The sequence below is a fragment of the Onychostruthus taczanowskii genome, unplaced genomic scaffold, assembly GCF_017590055.1.
Source record: "Onychostruthus taczanowskii isolate IOZ18803 unplaced genomic scaffold, ASM1759005v1 scaffold3, whole genome shotgun sequence".
Taxonomy (NCBI): domain Eukaryota; kingdom Metazoa; phylum Chordata; class Aves; order Passeriformes; family Passeridae; genus Onychostruthus; species Onychostruthus taczanowskii.
The window spans coordinates 6,759,838-6,775,595 of NW_024500349.1; the positions used below are offsets into that span (position 1 = coordinate 6,759,838).

A 15,758-nucleotide genomic window follows, 5' to 3' on the forward strand; every position below is an offset into this window, starting at 1 on the left:
AAAAAAAAAAAAACAAAACCCTGACACCAAGGCCAAAACCATCTTAGGGATTGAAAACATACTTGAGGAATTAAATCAATGAGTTACAATAAAAATTAACTCTGAGAAAAAAAGTAAGCTTGCTTATTAATGTAAAAAGGTGTTGAAAGGAAATATCAATGTTGAATGGAAAAGTTAAGCAAGCAAAACTTATGTACAATAACATTTAGGCATGATTCTGCCATAAAAAGTTGAATACTTAAAAATGAGCTTGTCTTTCCTTTCAAATGAATTTTGCCTTTGTGATCTGAGCAGTGTGAGTACAGTTTCATTGTTTGATCTTGCTTCTACCTCAGAGCTATGAAAATATTTTACTGTCATTTCTCTATTACAGAACAGTTGGAAAGAATTGAGTCTGTTTATCTTTGCCTAAGTCCTAATGAATACTGAGACACAATTTGTCTGAAGGCATTCTTTGCTGAGGCTGATTGAGATGGAAGCACACATTTGAAAATCTGGATCAAGTTAATGGGCTTTCCAATTCAGGGCTGAAACTCAGAAGCAGTAAAACATTGTGCTTTTGTTCTGCTCTATATCTTTGTTTATTTACAATTACAGTCTGGACTGGATATTTGGAGTAGGAAGATTAAGTAGTCCATATATGCAGCTCAGTAATCAGTCTAATTGTTAATCTTTGAGCTGGAGGGTCAATTCTGCCATAGTGTAGGTGTGCTCAAAAGTAAACTTGATAGATAAATTAATCCACACATCACTTCAATGTTCATCCTTTGTGGAAGTAAAAGTACTTTACTGAAATAAGCCAATATTTTGTGATCCTTTGAAAATCAAGGGCCTTTTTTCTTGCATGGGGTCGCTACATGCTCGACTGAACAGGACTACCAAAGTAATGACCCCTTATTGGATGATGCACATTATATTTTTTTTTACCAGGCTACAGACTTACATACTTACTAAAAAAGATGCTAAGATGTCACAATAGGAGATTTAACTTGGAGTTTCTCCCTTTCATAAAAGTAAATAGCAGTTCTGAAGTATAAAAGCTGAAGATAACTTTGTGTTGCAGTGAACTTTGTGAATCATATTCATGGAAATGAATTTACATTGAATAATAACTTAAAAATACTGGGTTTTTAAAAGTAGACTCCAAAATAGATCTTAAACAGCTAATCTGCATTTCTTGTATAAAGTTTTAGTACTTTTTCAGGAGTTTGGCAACGTAAGTGCAGAAAAATACACTGTAATCTCACCCTTGTGACATTTTCCATACCTAACAGATAGACACTAAATTTGAATTACTGTCCAAAGTGAAGTGTTAAGATATTCAGAAAACTATGGAGACGATTTATTATCTAAATATTATTAAAGAATATAATATCTTCCTTGAGGGAGGGTGTTGTTCTGTGTTTTCTGGAAGAACTCTTAATCAGATAATACATTGGAACATTTCAGGCCATAAATTATCTTGAATCACAGTAAAGCAATTCAGTCTTTGCTATACTGAAGAAAAGCTTTTCCGGGGGGGGGGAAGCTGATATTCACTTTAAAAAAATTGACTGAAATATCTTTTTATTGTTGATGGAAAGGCTGTACATACATCAAAATATTTTCATCAGTCTTTAGTCTTACTGTCTCTACCAAAGTGTAATGCAGAGATACAGTAATCTCGCATTCAGAATGCTCAGATAAGCCTCAGGTATAATATTTCCCTGTCTGCTCTATTTTAGTCCCAACAAATGATTCCTTATATTTAGATAAACACACTTTTCCCCTGAGCATATATCTTATAGATGGGAATAAACAAAATTAAAGGACACATAATGTCTTCCATATATGGAAACCTGATTTTTAAATGAAAAGACAACAGGAGCTGCTTAATCAGAAAAGGAACACAGAAATCTGTTCATAGCCTAACTTGTCCCATCGCAAGTGGTTATGGCCACATTTGTCTGCAGTTTTCTCCTTTGTGCTGAGCTCAAGGTCTGAGCTTATTTCACATTCTACTATAGTTTTATACAAGTGTAATTCCAAAGAAGTAAATGGACCATAATCTACTCAGCAGCAATTCCTGTATGCAGGATTTACAACAGAACCTGTATGAAATGACCTGCATCCACATAGGCTGGTGGACTTTTTTTTTTAATAAACTCATGGTAATTATTTACTTTATGTTTCATTCAGTCCAGTCAGGCAATCTTGCAAAATTTTGATTCTCTTTCAGTATGCTGCTGGAAGTACCGAGGTGAAAAAAACACACATGAAAGCAGTTTCAATTTTCATGAATTGCAGCCAACTATACAGACAGATCTGATTAATAGCAAACCTCAATGTTGATGAACCAACTAGAGGAGTGCTTGAATTATTGAAATAAAAGTAATTTTTTCCAATAAATGGAGCAATTTTCTTCTACTGGCTTCTAAATAGGGTATGCTTACCCATAAAAAAAAAAAAACAACCAGCAGGTGCAGATGGGTTGCCTGACTTTGTCAACCCAGTAAGTACTGTTCATAAATATTTATTAATAATTGCCTCCTGAATGCACTAATATATTAGGGTAGAAAACCTGGAGTCAGGTATTCTACTATGACTAGTGTAAATCCTAAATGGATTTGGACTTTGATCTTGTTAGAGATGCACAAGAAAATGTACTTTCTTTTTTTTAAATAATGGGTTCCCTTATTCTTCCTATGTGTGAGGTTATTGTTGGAGTTAGACCTCTATTAGGTTTACATGATGTTTGTAATACACTGCCAGTGCAGATCTGTGCTTAGGAGAGACCCTTCAGTCCTTGACGTACAGTAACTACATTACAGGACAGTGCAAATTCTCCCCCTTACATACAGGATTTTGATCCAGTGAATAACCTATATTGAATCAAAACTATGCATCTTTTAAAATATTTGTCTTATGCATTTAACTAAGGAGACACTTTTTTTTTTTTTTTTGCAGAGAACAAACTCCCACAGGGTTACAGGGTTACAGGATGTGTGCAGACCTTGGTCATAAGCAGTTTTATGATAATGATATTTTTATAAAGAATGGCCTCACTATTTCTTTTAGCATCAAAGTAGAAAACAGGAAAAAAACCAAAACAGATTAATAAGAGGTAATTAAATCTATCACTTTCATCTATATCTTTATAAACAGACAATGATACATAAATAGTTGTATTTTAATGCAGAATATTTCTAGATAAATGAACATAGTCTAAATCCTCAAACCCATTCTGAACAATCACAGTCAGACCTGTATCTAAAATGCGTGGCTGATTGTGATGCTTAATACTTTGTAACATTTTTCTGAGGTCTCCTCACAGGTGTTGTTCACAGTCACACTCAACAGTTGTGTAGCTGCCTCTGCTTTATAACTAAGAAAAAGATGTTATGGAGCCAACAGAAGAGATGGTGGTGCTATTTGATTCATCTGCCCCACACCATTTATATAATTTTGTTGATTAATTACTTTTCCAAAGTAACCTGAAGCAGCAGATTTAGAAGTGAGCAGTTTAACTCAGACCTCTTGAATTTAGTCAATGAGTGTCCTAATCACTAGAACATATCTCTCGTCATAAAGCTGCCATCAGACATAATGTTCACAAGGCCAACACATGCTTATGAAAAATGCCACTGTGGAAGGGCAGTCCAGTTTTGCTAGCTAATTGTCTGGAAATCATTCTTTCCATTTACCTTGGATAAGAACTATATTTGGTGGTCATTGGTTTGTCATGGGCATTCATCTGTAATAAAGTTTATACCTGCTCTTAAAATGAAGAATGAGTTTTTCCTTTCCTCACTAGTTACCATATATTATTTATGTCCACGCATGGAATTCAGGGAATCACAGTGTTAGCCATACAGAGTCCTTTTCATTTCCATTTTTAGTGTGCACATTATAGCACCTTTATGTAGAGCTGGGATGATAACTGACTTTTTGCTGTATTTTCAGGTTACTACACAAGTATTCCTGGAAGCTGTAACTTTGAAACACAAGATCAAGAATGGACAACTGTATGTGGTTTAACACAAGACACTACTGATGATTTTGACTGGAATATTAGCAACAGTGCTGTCACAGGGCAAACACATCCTCATACTGACCACACACCAGGTATTGCCATGTGTACTACATCACTTCTGGGAAAATAAAATATTAATTGAATTTTAAAAACCTACAAAAAATGTAGATCAGTGCCAAGATAACAGCACATCTCAGTGTGATCAGCTGATACATGGGAATGTATCAAATGTTCAAAGCTGTGCCAGGAGAGGTTCAGACTGCACCTAAGGAAGCATTTCTTTACCACTGGGGAGGGCAAACACTGGAACAGGCTTCCTAGAGGTGTTCAGCGCCCCCAGCCTTTCAGTGTTTAGGAGGCTTTTGGGCAATGCCCTTAACAACATGCTTTATATTGGGCAGCCCTGGACTAGATAATCATTTTAGGTCTCATCCGACTGAAATAATACTATTCCTTTGTATTCAACTCTAATAACAAATTTCAGCTACACAGTGTCAGCTTCTGACATTAAAAGATGCATTCTCTGATGAAATCGTAACTGGTTATAGTAGTACTCTTCTCCCTGTCAATATTTTAAATAATCTACTTTTCCTGAATTGTGCCCCCATCCTAATGAATTTTATAAAAACATGTAACTGTATGCAGGATGAGGAGCAAAGTGTAGGGCTGTGTGTGAAATCCCTGAGGCACATACCTTGATTTGACTTACCTCCCTGACACTGGCTTGCCAGAAATGTTATTATAGAAGTTCTTCCCAAGATATTTCTGACAAACTGCTACCACAATGCCTGTTGATTTTCAGGAGAATGAAATATATTGATAGGCAATTACAGTAATCTGTATTATGTAGCAAGCATAATTATATATTGTATTACACAAATATTAAATAATATATTCTTTATATTATACAATATATATGAGTGGGGTATTAATTTCCATTGCAAATGTACCAATCTCTATTTGAGAAGTAGTTAACTTTCTTTCCAGAAGCCTTAATGGTTAGAATCTCTATCTTAATTTCCATCTAATCAGCAAAATATAGTTAATATTCAACTTAGAATTATCAAAATTTATGCTGTTTTTCTCTTGGGTTTGTGAGCCGCATCATCTCCAGGCTTTGACTCTTTCTCTTGCATTTTATGTTTTCAAAATCAATAGAGACACCTTATCATGGGTGGCTGTAGCCACTTCTGTCCAGCTCAATTATCCTCCCTCTTCCTTTATTCTGCACCTGCTGCAGGAACTGCTCACCTGATTGTGAGGGAACTCCTTATCTACCACAAATCACAGTTTTTGCAGACAATCCTACTACTTTATGTTGCAGGCTGTAAATCTGGAAGTGCATTCCTCTTGGAAAGGGACAGAACAGACAAGGTAGAGGTAGAAACTACTGCAGCTGTTCCAGGCAAGCTGTTTCTTGCAAATAAGTAGTTTGACTTGCTTCCTTGCTGTTACTTTGATGCAATGAGATAACAAAACAACCACTAGCCCCTGGCTTTTTAAGGAGATATTGTGTGTTTTTCTATTTCAGTTTCTCTCATTTAATTAGTTCTTGTTTCTGTGAAATTACCCAGCAATTGTAAGAAAAACAAAGTTAATAAAAAGTGAAGCAAAAGGAAAACAAAATTAGAGCAAAGTGTTTACAAAATTGTCCAGATTTGTAATTTACTTTTAAGTTACCCAGGCAAGATATGCACATTAGCTACAGAGGAACTGCTTGTCAGAATTGCCAGCAGCCTGTAATACTTAGAAATATCTATTGGTCCACCAGGTTTAGGCTGGATATTAGGAAAAGGTTCTTCACCCAGAGTGTGGTTGTGCACTGGAACATCTTCCCAGAGAAGTGTCACACAGTGTGATACTTGGGGTGTCCTCTGCAGGGCCAAGAGTTGGACTTTGGTGATCCTTGTGCACCTCTTCCAAGTCAGGTTATTCTATGATTCTGTTTAGCACAAGGGACATCTAGGACAAGTAACATCTTCTTATACTGAAAGAGGAGAGACTTAGATTAGAAATTAGGAAATTAGAAAGAAATTCTTTACTGAGAAGGCAGTGAGACACTGGAAAAATTTGTGCAGAAGCTGTGGATGCCCCATCCTTGGAAGTGTTCAAGGCCAGCCTGGGTGTGTTCTGAGAAGCCTGAGGCAGTGACTGGCATCCCTGCCCATGGCATGGGGTTGGAACTAGATTACTTTTAAGGGCCCTTCCAACCCAAGCTATTCTGAAATTCTGTGAAATACACAAAGCATTAGCAAGGAAGATCTCCATACAAGTATGGTATATATTATATACTACATGGTATATGGTATATGATATATATTATACTACATGTATGTAGTAAAAAGACAAAGGAATACTAGTATCTGTGTATATAAAAATGCTTAGAAACTAAAGCAAAGCATAAAATAGTACTGAAAAACTCTAAATATTTTTTTCTTTTTTTTTTTCTTTTTTTTTTTTTAAGGTAAAGGACAGAGATTTTTGTATGTCAACTCATCTGCCCAGAAGGAAGGAAACAGAGCAAGGATAATTACCACCAAATTCTTCCCAGCTAGTCTTGGGATCTGTAGAGTTCGCTTCTGGTTCTGGATGTTTCCTTCTAGGCAAACAGGAGTCTTAAAGGTAAAAGTCTTTCTACTACATTATGGCATAACAATACTTGATTTAGTACTATTTGCATTTTTGTGTCTAGGATTAGCAAAATCTCAGGAATTTATATTAACAAAACTTCATCACAACTTACTGCCGCTACACAAATCTTCTCCTGACAAGATCAAGTGACAGTTCTGCTTCAGTTTTAGCTCCACTTGAAGTCCTTTCACTACATGTGTAAGAATTAACACTGCAATTTGACTAGTATACTAAAACCTACCCAGTACCAGCACAGTTCTCTGCAGAATTCACTCTAACATGAAACAGAAACAATTCTAATGTTTAGTGGTTTAAATTATATGTTTTAAAAACATTAGTGCAACTGTGTGTGAAAGGTCTTTTATTAAAACAATTGGAAATAAGGTATTTAACTGTATTAGCAATATAGCCCAAGTTTCCATGAAACTGTCATCTTGCTGTTCCCCAAGCATCCTTAACAAGTACATTTTTGGTTGTTAAGTAATCCAGTAACAGTCCAAGCAGGGATGTGACCCCTGGCAGACAGTTCACTTCATGTGACTCACTGTATAAATATGCTGCAAAGTTCCTTTTAAGTGACCTGAGAAAGACTCCTATCTGTGGGGTTTGTTAAATTTTGAAAATATAGCTAATGTTAATTTTTTAGTCAGTACAGAATATAAGTTAGGCTATGTTACAATATTTTTGTAGTCTTGGACATTGAATTAAGTCAGAAAGTTCTTTGCCACTGTTTTCTCCACTGGAAAAGATAACCACAGCACTGTTCCATGGGATTATTGTGCAATTAGGCTGGAAGGGCCTCAGGTGGTCTCTCATCCAAACCCTTGCTCCAAGCAGAGTCAGCTGCAAGATGATGCTGGCTGGCTCAGGAATTTACCCAGTCTTGAAAATGTCCATAATTGGAGACTACTCAGCCTCTAGGGGCAACTTGTGCCACTGGTAAACTTTCCACTATCTTCTCCTTGCATACAGTCCAAGGATAGTGTTATCCTTCATTCCACCATTTCTTTTTCTTTCATTTTTTTTCAGTAATTTTTTTCAGGATGGGATTTGCATATCAATTTTATCTCTAGCACCTAGTTTATTACTTTGAGTATTACTGTAAATTTACTTATTGATAAAAAAAACCCTGCATTTCATGAAGTTCATATAAGCAGCAGTAAAAAGCAAACACAAATTCCCTTTTTTGACCTGTTGATAGCTGAAATACTGTGAGATTATCTATGATTAACTATCTGTTTAAATTCAAGTATCCTGGACCTTACAGCATGCAAGATTGACGATGAGATCCTGTGAAGGAGCTTTTGAATGTTTCCAAGCATCACAGAACACTTAGCAATTGTGAATAAGTAGATGTGTGTGGCCTGTGTGAGTTAGCAGGCAGACAGCCAGAGCCTGCTTTTTAATTGGACTTTTTAAGAAGAGTAGTTTAATTTCCTCTAATTGCCTCAATTTTGTAAAGAATTGTCTTACTCCCACATACAAATAATGTTCCCTGTTTATGGCTTTTCTACATGTACTCTTTACACAGAAACCTATTCACAACAGATTGAGGCACTCAGCAATGAATATCACCTCATCACAGAATCAATTTACCTCTGTGGACATTTTTCTTTTTTCTATCAAACTAATAAGCTATTCAGAATCAACTGTTGCTGTTATTAAATCAAGAAATTACCTCTACCCATTCAAGTGAAAAAGGAAAAAGCCTAAAAAAAAAAAAAAAAAAAGTAATAAAATCAACAGCCCAAAACTTCTGAAACAACAGCTCTGTGAAGATTTCTTTTTTTTTTTTTTTTTTCAGTTTGCACTGGAGGTGAAAGAAGTCAAATTGTAATAGGAAGTTTGAATAATGTGCCAGAATATAATAACATCAGTACAAAAGCTGATATAGTTCTTATCTGAAAGACAGCTATCTGGTCGAGTCTGAATTTTAAAAAATAAAAGGACTGCAGATATGGGATATACTGAGATGTGTGATTAAAATAACATACAAGGAATCAGTAAAAGAAAGATTAAAATGAACATTGTAATGGTATAGGAAATAGACATGGTAGAACTACACAAAATAGTGGAAAGTTACAGGAACAATCCCATTCTTACTCAGAAAAGGAACTAGTGACTGAGGAAAGGGGAAAAGGAACTTGAAATGCTTCTATTCTGTATTCACAATGCACATTTCAATTGCACAATTCCATTGTCACAAACTGTAATTTGTTCATAGGGAAATCAAAAGTCTGGGCTATTATTATTATTTTTAGAAAGAACACAAAGTTTACAGCAACTCTTGCATTAACATAGAATGCTATTTAAAAGACATCTGAATACTCCTGCTTCAGGACTTCAATCAATCATTAATCAAGAGGCAAAAAAAATTGCTTTGTAATGACTAAGAACCAACCCACTAGCTTTCCTTAGAAGTATTTGGTAAGAGTCTTTGAAAGAGGAGTTATCCAGCACTAAACACAAGTCTGGTCTAATATATCAATCAATATGTTCTGGACAAAAATACCTCTTAATACAAACAAATGTTGCTGCATTAAGCTGCAAATGTAAATTTAAAAAAACTCACATTTCTCTTTGCATTCTTATGACTACTTTGTTGAATTTAATGGTGTAGGAGAGCAGTTTCAGCAAAAAATGAATGTGATTTTCACATCTGTTTCTTCCCAATGGAAATTCTATTGATCATCTGTCAGTTAGACTGAAAACACTCAGTGTTTATTATTCTTCTCTGCCCAGGACTCTGCCGTACTCATACAATGGAGAATTAAAATTGAAATTAATACCTGATGTGATAGTGTAGCTAATATAACAGTTTTCTGCCTTCATATTTGTTGATACTAAAATAACTGATTTATAATAAATTTTGGTATAAAACAGGTCACTTTTACTCAAAAAACCTAAATATTTTATTACTTCAAACTAATGTTTAGGAAAAATTTTATTACAGAGGTTTAGAGGAATAAAGAGAAAAGAGGTAAGTAATTGTTTAATTGTTTAGAATTGTGCTTCTCTATTGGGACAATGAATCATGATACAATTTTGTAATCTGATTTCTGGACTTAGAAACAATTTCAGAGTGTCTCTGGTGGGACTTCCCTCCAAGGAAGTCATATGATGATGACTGCTGAGGAACACCAAGAGTTCAAAGGCATGATCTTAAAGATGTAAAGCAGAAAGCCTAGCATCGTTATTCACTGGTGTCAATGGAAATTTTCCTCAGCTGACACAAGTCTCTGGTGCCTAATGAAGTGAAAATACAGGTTCTCTTTCTCAAGATTTTCCTGTTTCCTCGGCTGGCAATTAAAGACTTAAGCTGTCAGTGGTGGAAGGATACATCTCTTATTATGCACCCTTCAGACCTGCATTGCTTTCTTATTTATTAGGCAATTCATGTGGAATGTTGTACCTTCCAGCATTCCAGCTGCTAGATTCAGGCAAGATAATATATCATATTGAAAAGTCAGGATGAGGGTACAGGATAGCCAGGAGTTGTAAGTGCTGACTAACAAATAGAAAATAGTTTATATTTTTAAGACTTTAAAAAGTACTTTCCATAGCCTCACAATTAAATAGAAGCTGACAAGTAATTCAGAAGTTTCTAACACACCGGATATTCTGTGGAGAATTAGAACTGAGTCATGACTTTAAGGCGGTAAATAGGATTTTCTAAAGAATGTTGTTCTCTATGGATCAGCTAGATCAGTGTTAGGCTGCAGAACAATCTTATCAGACTCATAAATACAGAGCTGTTCAATGGGATTTTGCTACAACTTGTTGTCTGGTTGCTTTGAGGGTTTTGTGGTTTTGGGGGGGTTTTTTTGCTTTGCTGATTTTTGTTTGGTGGTTGCTTTTCTTCCATTACATACCACATAGTGGGATTCGTCTTGCCAGCTTTTTTCTCCAGCACATCTTAAGTTGTTTTCACTACCAGTGAAATCAACTAAAGACTAGCCTGAACACTTTAGATAGGATGCTGTGCAGGAAGGTGGTGCTGGAGGTATTAGCACCACTGAGTTGTACCTTTCCAGGGCTCTAGGGAAATCTTAACCATAAAAATTTGCTCGACCTTTCATGTGCTGTCTGTGTTTACACAGACCAGCAAAAGTCTTGTATACACTTGATATTATTCCTGACTCAGAAGATGCTCAAACACTGAGTGACATGGGTAGCCCCAGGAGAGAAGATATTTTTTTGTTTCTTCTCTTTCACTAGGCACAACATCAGAAGAAATAAGACCTGTATCCCCTGGTAAAGGAACATAGTCCTTGGGTTTCCCATTTTTCTGAGCTCTCCTTTAATCTCATTTGACTTAGCATGCATTTTCAGTTATGTGTTATTCTTTTAGAAATTTCATCTAACATTTTTTAGAAGACATATAAGAACACAGACCCTTTCCTGGCATAGTTGTGGATATAAAAAGGTTTGGAGAACTCAGGTATTCAGGAGTACTTTTGCAAGTAGTGGGATTGAAGCATTACCACAGGAAGGCACATGACAAATGAAACAGAAATATTCTCAGTTCATCTGAGATTTCCAATGTACCAGTTTAGAGATTTACACTAAATATCAGTTTCCTCAATTAACTATGTGATTGTTATACACCAGGTTTAAATTTAGTTTAACTGAGGACAGAGTCACATAAATTATCATAACATGTTAATTAATCCATTAGTAATTACATATCTGCATACCCTTACCCTATGGTAAATGTATGTTAAATCTCAAAGGAAAGGAAGGCATGTAAGATGACTTTGCATCTATGTGAACAGGAGCTGTTGTCATCAAAATGTCACACTTAAGCCCCAGTTTGACTTGCTGCCATTCCAGACGCGCTGGCCAGTGAACACACAGCAGGATTCCTGACTGCTTTATTGCTGGTACTGAGCTTGAGCTGCAGGGTTGATCTGAATGTGCACAGAATGGGTCCTTGCTGCACCTGAGACCAGACTTTGTATGGACACAATGAAATTTCTCTCTACATAGTCCTGTACAAACAATTATTGTGCCTTGAAACTTTAAGTACGACAAAATTCTCCTACTAACCTGACCAAAAGAATTGGAAAAAAAAATCTGGCTTTAAACAATGGGACAATCTTTAAATATCCCATAAGATGCTAGTATTGTCTTCAAAAGTTTTGGACTTTTCCCACTTCCCCAATAGCTATTTGTGCAGCTGTGAGACTCAACAGTGAGATATACTGAAAGGGATGTTACCTCAATATTTACCTTCCAAAAGTAAATATCACTGCTTATAGCTAAAGCCATGCTAACATTGTTATATGCTATAATATTCCAGATCATCAAGATGGTCATATTTCATGTTGATGAAATAGTGAATGGTTCCAGAGACATATAGAGGTGTTTAACATTGTCCTAACCTCACATGAAGGGTTTCTCTAATCAAGGGTTTTAACATATTAAGACCACAGAGCCTGGTAATGTGAAAAACTGTTACACAGTTTTAAATTTTATTTCATGGGTTGAACCACCTATTTCTTCTCAACACCTGTCCTTTTAGCCCTGCAAGAGGCGTGCTTTTAGGAAGACAGTGACAATATATTGCTGTTACACAGTCCTATAACCAAAGATCAGGCTTGAAAAAGTTTGGTCCTGATTTAAGTTACTCTATGTCAGTATTCTTTCTTGCTCCCTTGCTCTAAAAATAAAATAAAAAAAAAATTGCAAGAATCTTCAGGCATCGTAGATATTTTAATCAGTACACCAAACTCTACAAAGTATGTGGGATTTAAGGTGCCATTTGGGTTTTTAGCTTATTTGTCCCACCAGTTGGACTGGGAGAATCAAAGTTATACAGATCATTATACAGAATTATACAGATCATTAGCAAGGGTTGAAGTTCATAACTTTCTTGGGCCTCAGGGTTTCTGTTACATTATTAAACTGGGGCATTCAGTTGGCATCACGAACCTACAGGTCACTGGAAAATTAGTTTAAGAGAATTATGTTCCTGAAAGTGATGAGAAGAGGATATTGACTATAATACTCAGTCCCTTAAAGAAATAGTTACCACCTGGAATTGTTATAATTCTTTTCTCCAATTCTTCTTTTTTTTTTCTTTTTTCTAAAACCTGGTCAGATTGTATAAGGATTTTATAACACCTGAGTGGGAAAAGCAACTATCTCTATATTTTCCAGTTTCATGTTGGCATAAATTCACTAGTTGTTGGTTAATTGGGACTTCATTCATTGCTATACTTATTTCTTCAAGTATTTAAATATTTTATGTCTTTTTATTCATACCTTTGCTAAATATGTTTGCAATAACTTTTTATGACTGTCTCAAACTCTGTATAAATTGCTAGTACCAGATGACAGACTTAAATCCCTAGTTGCTAAGTCTTTTATTTATACCTCTAAAATCTTCACTCAGTCTAACTATAAGGAGGTCACCATTTCAAGATGAAAGGATAGCTCAAGATGCTTCTCAGTCTTTCAGTATTTCTTCAATTTTTAAATTAATTTGGGGTTAAGTCTTTGCTCATTATCTTCGCTATGTCAGGCTGAGACTGTAGATTTTGCAATTAGTGGTTGGGTTAGCAGCTGGGGTTTTTTTGTTTGGGTTTGTTTTTTTTTTTTCCTTTTCACAGTAGCATTATATTTGAAGCTGAACTAGCATTAGCAAAAGTATTCATTAACATTTGGTCATCACCAATATGAAGTGGGTCTGAACCATATCTAGCAGGGTCATTACTGCCCAAGCAGGGAGGTACATTGCTGCACTTGGGCTGTGTTACTCTCCCAAGCTGCACTCCTCTTGCTTAATGCTGACTTATTTCTGTCATCAACAGGTCTACACAGTCGAAGAACATGGAATGGATATCCTTATGTGGTCTTCTAGTAGAAATGAAGAAAACAAATGGATGTATGGAAGTGTGGTTCTCTCCAGTAACAGCCTTTTCAGAGTTGCCTTTGAGGCTGAAGTGGGGTGGAGCCAACCCACAGAATTTGCTCTTGATGATATTTCTTTCACCCCAGAATGCATTGATGGAGGTATGCTATTACACAACTATATATTATACATTTTGCTTTTCAGAGGGCGAGGAATATTGTGGCATTTTGTATTTCAATGTATATCACTGTCACAAAATCTGACATATTTTTCTCAAGATTTCTAGACAACAGTTTTGGCTAGAACTTGAACATACGAATAATTATAGCAACTTAGACTATTACTGGCATTGAGGAGCTGAACCACAGTTGAGAGGAATCTAATGCCATTCCACTGTATTTTTTCTCCTGTATGAAAAAAGTCAGAGAAGATATTAGTTTAGGATCAAAGAGTTTTATGAGTATCAAGGCAGTTCACAATTATTTTCAAAAAAAATTGTTAGTTTTTTTATCTTGGCTCTTTTCATAAAATACAAATGTGTATCACATTTGCCTCGCTAACATTTTCTTTGAGTATTTACAATCTCACTTCTGCTATACCAGTATTTGGTCTATGTAGAAAAATAATTCTAATGTCTTAAAAGGCCCTTGTTTTTTTCTGTGAGAAAAACAGTGGTTTACTCTGAAAACAAAATGTAGCATATGATACCATATCAGAAGAAAAAGAACAGTATACATGCAAATACATATTCTGGTAGAAATATCTGCAGAACTCAATGACTAAGGGACAACTAGGAATTATTATTGTTAAATAAATGCCAATATGAAGGTTATAAAAATCTTCTTTGATAACCTTTGTTTTTATTAATACAACTCTTGTTGTTTAGGTAGGACAGCCTGTGTGTGACCTAGTTGTTGTGCTGCTCAAGAAACTATTTTTATTATTATTGCCATTGTGATAAGCACCTTCTGGAGGAATTAAACACATGCTGATTAAAGCTTCAAGTGAAATAATATGTTCACACGGGTGACATTTGTTCAGTCTCAAGCTCAATGAGAGTTTTGTTTATTTTCTCTAAATAGGCTCAGGCAAATAATATTTTGGAATGTAATTTAATGAGCTGCAGACTATGTGCATAAACAGGCATTTGTTCTGCCCGTATTACATTAATCACCTTTTTTAGCCATATCTTAAGGATTACATAGGCAGTTTAATGCATAGTATAACATAATAAGGAAATTTTCAAATTATATATTTGAAGTACCTGTAATTCTGAAATAATCATAACTATAGAAATAAATTAATTTTAATGGAACAACATTTTCTAATGACATTATTTTTCTCCAGAGATTTTCCAGTTGTAGAATACTTTAAAGTATCTAACTTGTATCACAATCTGTTCCTCTTACAAATGTGATATATCATAAATTCAGCCTGAAGAATATTTGTTGGCCTTATACTGGTTAGTTACAGTTTGTTGAATAAGTCAAAAACTCATGCCTTATCTACATGCATCAATTGCAACTTGATAGATAATCTTCTCTGCAGACAAAAAACTATATCAAGATGCTGTTACTTAAGATTGGCTTCATACTGTCCTTGGAAGAGTCCTATCTTAATGATTCTTGCTTGCCTGGTAGAGCTTGTGAAGAGGCAAGAGAATTACATAAAATCCATGCAATACAATAAAACCACAGCAATTTAGGAAAAAAAGAACCTACCGGTGAATTTTTAATACTGTTCCTGACAAAGAGCTTCTTAGGAGGAGGTGCTGTTTTTTAATAAATCTTGTGGCTGGAGAGATACTTAAATATTCAGATGGTAAAATTTGAAGATATTACCTTCTAATAGTATAAAAGCACTGTCCTGTAGATATTTGAGCAAGAACAATTTCTGTAACAGGATCAGTGGGAAAGTTTACCTAATCCACTGTAAGTCCTGCTTTGATTGTTGCTCATTATGTTTATTCAAAGACCTAGTTCAAAGAAAAGTGTATTACCTGCAGTGCAGGTTTTGTGTAGTGGTCTTCCTTTCAGAAGATAGCTACACTACTGCAGATCTTTTTTCCTCTCTCTGTATTATTATATTTCAGCTTGCCTTTAATTACTTTGAGTTTCCAGAAGCAACATGTTCTAAATGGAAGCAATCACAATTTAGCAGGTTGGGAGCTCTAAGTAATAAAGCATTGCCAGTAGCTCTAATTCATTTGTGGTTTTTTATGTTTTTAAGTAGTCAGTCCATATTAGCCATGACAGTTTC

The 15,758-nt window shown here is 35.3% G+C and overlaps 1 protein-coding gene across 1 annotated transcript in view; it reads left to right on the plus strand.

The window, feature by feature from the left end:
* Positions 1-15,758, plus strand: part of MALRD1 (MAM and LDL receptor class A domain containing 1) — a 236,196-nt gene that overhangs the window by 157,826 nt on the left and 62,612 nt on the right. Inside the window, exons 30-32 of the mRNA XM_041408374.1 lie at positions 3,943-4,104; positions 6,477-6,634; positions 13,459-13,660. Coding sequence (XP_041264308.1) covers positions 3,943-4,104; positions 6,477-6,634; positions 13,459-13,660 — 522 coding nt within the window. The remainder of the gene's footprint in view (positions 1-3,942; positions 4,105-6,476; positions 6,635-13,458; positions 13,661-15,758) is intronic.